The sequence below is a fragment of the Archocentrus centrarchus genome, unplaced genomic scaffold (assembly GCF_007364275.1).
Source record: "Archocentrus centrarchus isolate MPI-CPG fArcCen1 unplaced genomic scaffold, fArcCen1 scaffold_32_ctg1, whole genome shotgun sequence".
Lineage (NCBI taxonomy): Eukaryota > Metazoa > Chordata > Actinopteri > Cichliformes > Cichlidae > Archocentrus > Archocentrus centrarchus.
In genome coordinates this window covers 1,468,178-1,474,670 of record NW_022060260.1, presented here as the reverse complement: position 1 = coordinate 1,474,670, position 6,493 = coordinate 1,468,178, and the positions used below count along the sequence as shown (strand labels likewise).

The 6,493-nt window shown below is 42.6% G+C and overlaps 1 protein-coding gene across 1 annotated transcript in view; it reads right to left on the bottom strand.

Moving 5' to 3' along the window:
* Positions 1-352: 352 nt before the first annotated feature.
* The window catches only part of LOC115776437 (CD81 antigen-like), a 40,654-nt gene continuing 34,513 nt past the window's right edge, over positions 353-6,493 (bottom strand). Inside the window, exons 7-8 of the mRNA XM_030724138.1 lie at positions 3,701-3,784; positions 353-2,525 (exon numbers count right to left, since the gene is read on the bottom strand). Of these exons, the coding sequence (XP_030579998.1) occupies positions 2,463-2,525; positions 3,701-3,784 (147 nt within the window). The 3' untranslated portion in view covers positions 353-2,462. The remainder of the gene's footprint in view (positions 2,526-3,700; positions 3,785-6,493) is intronic.

Sequence of the window (6,493 nt, the reverse complement as noted above, 5' to 3'; positions counted from 1 at the left end):
CAGCAGCAGCTAGTCTTTGACCGGGTCTCATCAGAAGGTACGTCTGCGTCAGCGTGGCAGTAACATTTTAGCCAAGTGGAAGAAAACAACAATAAATAGATAGGACTTAAAAATGAAAGCTGGCAGCAGGTAATGCAGGCCAAGCATAATGGTTTCAGACATAAATGCAGCTTTTTAGCTGACCGTCTTCAATCGGGGGTCGGCGTCGAGGACGCTGCTGTTTCATTTCTTTTTCTGTTGCACTTACTGGAATCATACTGGTAAAACAGTGACACCCCCCAGCTGTCCTCCAACTGTCAGCTTTAACAGATTTTTACATTTGACTAAACAAAAGACAAGAAGCGCTGAGAAGTTATTTGTAAAATACATTTAATCCCTTTATATTTGGGCAAACCACAGTCTACAGAGCAGAGAGGAGATTCATGTGGCAGTTATTGAGAAGGCAGCATCAGCACTGGGTTTGACTTCTTTCTCCATCCATGCTGCCACAAACCACCCCCCCTCCATCCAGACTCCTTTGATGACGTACCAGACACACACATATCACAATACAAAGAGAAAAAAGGCATACATTGTTTCTACAGCCTTCATTATTTTCATTAGTACAATACATCAGAGCTGCACGTCACACTCTCGCAGGTTCTCAGCTCGAGTGTGACTTAGTTAACAAGGCAAAGTTTTAATTGGTTGAGAAAAGCTACGATTATATGGAGGGATACACAAGATATGATTGAAGGTGAGTGTTCAGGAGGAGTTAGAGGGCTGCGGTGTAGTGAGGTGTCGGCCAGGTGAAGCAGGAAGTTAGTGGAATAAAAACGCCCCGGAGCTGCTCGTGCACCAACGCACTGCAGCTCAGCTCGGACGGTTCTGTTAGAGGCCACGCGCGTTATGAAGAGGACGATTCAGAACAGATGAGCTGCTCCTGCACTGCTAACGTGAGCGGTGAGGAAGACTGCTCCCAGGCCACGAAGCCAGAAGGATGACGACGACATGACCACATCAGATTAGATGAGACTAGACTCAACCAGACAAGGCAACAGGATTCAAACTCCAAACTGAGGCTCTGTCTGCTGCTAGACTTTCTAAAGGCCATAATGTATGGAGGGCCAGAGCTGCCACATTTACAAATAAAGGAAAAAACAAAATGACCGCAGTGACAATAAATTCATCAAAATAAGAAAAATCAGGATAAACACTGAATAAATCTAACATGCATTAATTGATGTTTCAATTTAATTTACTTTTCATTTCTGATTGTATTCATTTAGCCATTTTTTAAAAATTGATTTATTTCCATCTGCATCCTCTCCAACCCATACCTCAATTTCATTTGCCAAAAATGTGCCAGTTTCTGGTTTTTGTTCAACAGATCTCAGAACAGCGGCTGCATCCACTGACAAAACGGATGCTTCAAAATAAGCTCACAATTATTAATTAGCACATTTCATTAGTAAAGGCCTTTATTGAATCTGGATTATTTTATATTTTTATATTTCAAATCTAATATTTACTCTTTATCTTTTGGATTTTGACTGAGACTGCGAGCAAACTAAAGACAATCAACTCCCTACAAGGCCAACCAGCTGCCACAAAGAGTGCTGGGAAATGCACGTGACCAGGACATGGAAGCAAAAATGACCCATACATCAACACCAAAAGCCGTATTTTGATAAACGTCCCATCTGATTTTTGGACGATGATCATAGTGTTTAAGACAGTCGCCTCCACCAATAAGAGCACAGAAAGTTTGGAACAACAAACAAAGCAAACGAAGCCGGATATCAGAGGTCACCGACTTTGGTTCCAGCTTCAGATTCAGCATTTCAGTTCCTGCAAACATCCCACAGTATGACCAGAAAAAGAGTGTGTGTGTGTGTGTGTATGTGTGTGTGTGTGTGTGCGCGCGTGCGTGCCTGACCCCCAGCACTTCACGAGTGCCGGTCGTGTACACCTTCTGTCTGGTTCAATCTAGAGTGACACAAACAAGCAGAGTGTGCAGGAAAAATCCTGGAGGAGGATCTCATGATATACAACATCCATGCTCAGGCAGACATAAAGCACTGTCCACATATATTTATATACAGTTTGTACAGAAAACAGTGGGATAACAGCCATAAAACCCCAATATAAGAGCATGGTTGTAGGCAGGAAAGGAGTAAACAACTAATCGGTCACTAAAGGATTACAGCACCTCGACTGGTGAAAGGTGTGACAGTGTGATAGCATATCTACATATAACACTGCTCTAATATGCATAACAGCATCGGTGACTAATAAAAACAAAAACAAAAAAAATAAATCATTGACAGTGTAATAAAAATGGGATATTGTCTTTAAGAGCTGACTAAAATCCAGCAAGCAATACATGTGGCATTTCCTGGTTATAAAAAAAAACAAAAAACAAAGAGACGGCGAGCTCGTCCTCCCTTCGTTCATTGGCTGTTGGCTGGAGCCCCGTCACTTTAGTACACTGGGCTGTTGCGGATCCCGCAGCACAACACCATGCTGAAGATCATCTCAAAGATCTGCGACACAAGGAAGGGACAGTCAGGTTTTCCCCACAGAGCTAAAGCTTCATATTTACACGATCTCTGAGAGAAGCTGCTCACAGGCAGGAAGCCTACACACCGTAGCAGACAGCGAGACCCGATGCTGTTCACCCAGAAACGTTTAAACCACCACCAACAGTTCAAAAAGAGATTCATTCTTGCACCTCATCTATTCACCCTTTACATAAAAATATCATGCCTACATCCAAAACTACATTTTTATGCAGACAATATGCAGTTTTATGTGTCACTGGCTCTTTCCTTAATGTAGCCAATGCAAACCTACGGTCTGTGCACGCGCCACCTTTCACCTTAAAGCCTCCTGACCCCGTTTTTCACAGGTGATGGTCCTCATTAAACAGAAGGGGGCAGCACTGCATCAAGTTTATTATTGCACCAGATTTTAATGAGAAAAAACAAGCAGGGATTCTGAGTGCAGCCTGAACACTTCCTCCACATTTCTCTACATAAAACCGTGGAAGTGGAAAGACTACACAATAAATATTTAGGGTTTGCACAAGGAAAAAAGTGTCCAGCCAATGGTGCTAAAAGAAAGGTCAGGGGTCACCTTCATCCTTAAAATGGATCTATTCTCATTTCCAGCTTCATATTTTTATTCCTGGACTGACAGAGTAGCGCTGCATGATTCACAGCTCATAATAATCCTCTCATTTTACACCAGGCCGCTCAGTTCATCCTCCGTCTGAAATGAGCTTTTTAGCTCCACCCCTTTCAGCTGACCGGATTGGCTGCCCCTCACAAACAGGAGGTTTAAACAGAAAGTGGGTGGGGCTTCTGTGTGCCTGAGATGACCGTATGAGGATATATCATCTCTACGACATTACTTGTAGATACACTGAGCTTATTAGAAACTTGAATATGAACATCGACCACTGGAACAGGAGCTCTGTCAGGAAATAAAGCAGAACAGGTCCACCCAAAAACCTGCCAGTTTATCTTTATGTGACGGCTGCAGCAGCATTTTATTTCAAACATGGGTTTTAACTGCTGAATTTATTTACAGATGCCATCAGCAAGAATTTCCATATCTTGGAGTCAAAGTTAAATCAAATGTATCCAGGACTTTGAGATGAAGCAACAAAACAACAAAAATAGAGTTTAATAGAACTGTGTGCTGTTCATGTTCTCACCATAATAACTGCAACCACCAGAGCGGCGATGCCGATCAGGTAAATCTTATCGTTGAAGAGGTCCTTGATCCTATCGTGGCAGTTCTGCAAAGGAAACATCACACAACATTGAAACACCGCCATCTGCTGGAGAACAGCAAGAATAAACTCAGCTTTTCTTGTTCCCCATCACAGGTTATCAATAATGGCCTACAGTGAAGTACGGAAAGCTTCTCGAACCGATCCTTAGGCTTTTTGGATTCACAGTGTCTGACAGACTCAGTAATCGCTGGTACCAGAACATTTTTATTTATTTTTTTATTTTTTTATATAAACCAGAACATTTTTAGATGGCCTGACTTTGACCGTCGACCTCACTTTTAGCCTGTTTGTGTTGTATCCATGTCACCTAAACGCTGCATCATTGAAAAAGTTGCTTGTGTGTCTTCCTTTGTGATTCTCTCTGATAAGGTTACAAGCATCATGATCTGAATTTCTGTCATCCTGTATGAAGTCATGTTTGAGGCCTGTGTATTTGAGATGTCAGCTCTTAAAGCTCCATCAGTCTCAATCACAGGTGTCAAACATATGGCCAGTGGGCCAGAATCCGGCCCTCTGGACGGCTAAGCTTTGTTCAAACTGCAGAAGAGGGGAAATTTTTGGACTTTCACTTTTACAAACACCATACAAGATGTGTTGGCCAAGGAGGCGACATTTTATCCAGGCCTAAAGAAATTGGCTAAAAAAAACAAACAAACAAAAAAAAAAAAACACATTTTACTTTCAGCCCACTTGAGATCAAATCTATGAATTAAAATGAGTCCAGCGCCTCCGGTCACAACGCTTTACATGCTGCTCCAGTGTGTTTGCAGCAGCTTCCAACATTGGCTTCACTAAGGGGCGTGGCTAACTGCCCTTTAAAAGCCACACCCCCATAAAATCACACCACACCCCAGAACACAGAGTCATCACTCTGATGTAAATTTCAGAGCAGTTTCTGATCCTCTTTTTGGGTAAAAACAATGCATCACTCTAAGTATTATAATTGTATAAAGTTTAATGATGCACTGAAAGCTCGTGCTCATTATCAACCACGGTTCTTCACGTTTTGGAGAGATTAAATTTAAAAAATTATTTCTGTGTGTATTAACAATTATAAACTTTTGAAGTTTTTTTTTTTTTTTTTTTTAAGCGGAAACCCCCCAGAACATGTATGAATTTCACCTCCTGGTCAAATAAAAAGGTGGAATACAGTTTTACAAACAGCACAAAGACACGAGGCAGTGACACTGTCTCTGTGGGCCTGTTTCTTTTATTCATCAGTCATTAATATTTCATGGCCTTCATTCTCTCATTTATTTATGCTGTCACTTCAGTCTCCTGCTTCGTCTATCTTCCGCTTGTTATGATTCACCTCCAGTTCAAAAATACATTCCTTCTCCTCCTCCTAATGAGTTTGCTCCCACAGAAATAAAGTGACAGAAAAAAATAAAGGCTTCTTTAAAGACTTTTGGCTGGATGTCAGAACCACAGAAACCTGCACAAAGACCCTGCTGGCAGCCTGGGAGCTGCGCGCTGACCCCGGGTCACCTCAGTAATGCAACTGTGCTGCCAAGAAGCCGAGTTAAGACTCCTGTGAAGCTCCAGTCTGAATACCGAAAACCCTCTCGCTTTTCTGAATCTGTTCATTGTTCTTGGCAGATTTGTTTCATGTTCTGGAGTTTCTGTAATCTCTCTCTCACTGAAGCGCACTCTGCATCACCATGTCTGAGTCGTGTCAGAAATGTGCACCATTGTTTTCACGGGGCCAAGCACCAAGCAACTGAATTAAAACACACTACAAACTTCTAATGAACTCCTTGTCTCTGCACTTCCTGTTCCATAGGGGGCGCTCTCAAAGTTTGTCCAGAGTGAATGAAGCTCTATGGACCTGCAGAACTGTTTCTATTGTAGCATAACACCTTCCTGAGAGTCTCAGGAACATCACAGCACCACGAGTCACTTTACGGCATCCTCCATTTTGATCAGCACGCAGTAGCAGGATGCTCGTGTTTTATGGGCAAAAATCAGCTTCACTGTGAGAGAAACTGAAGTACAGAAGAGCTGTTTAACTTCAGCTCAGACACATTATCCATGCTGGATTTATGCAGCTGGAAATCATTATTTTAACCATTTAGCGCCATTCTCTCCTGTTCAGTGGACTTACAGCCCCCCCTGCTGTGCCCCTGGCCAAACTGCAGCTACTTTCTGTACAATGGGACTAACAGGAAGTGGGACGGCTCTCCATGAGACCTCCACCCACCAAACGGTATCAACTTGCAGAAGGCATGAATCGGCTCGTGTTCCTTACAGTGAGACGGGGCGGGGCGGGGCGGGGCGGGACGGGAACCCCCCCCCCCCAAGCAGAGATGTAATCTGGCAGCACACCTCTTTTGCTTGGTGCATGGATGACAGGAAGGTTTGTGAGCTGTTTTTGAGTAACTTCATGATTTTCTGAGCCATTTTTGGTTTTTTTCCCCATTATGTTTTATTATATTCAGAGAGAAGGATGACATTAATCCAAAACTGGGCAACTCATAGCAAAGCAGTTCAGATGGATGAACACTAAAGGCTGAAAACATATGAACTGAATTTTGATGTGAACTGCTCCTTTCAGAGCACAGCGCTGGCTCAACGAATGCAATATACCAATTATGTGTTTGCCTTCTATTAAAATGTGTCAGACATTTAATTCTTCCAGCACATCAACCTGAAGGAAAGCTTTGGCTGAACATCACTGTGATGATGCTGTTTGTGCAACCTTGTATAAGAAAC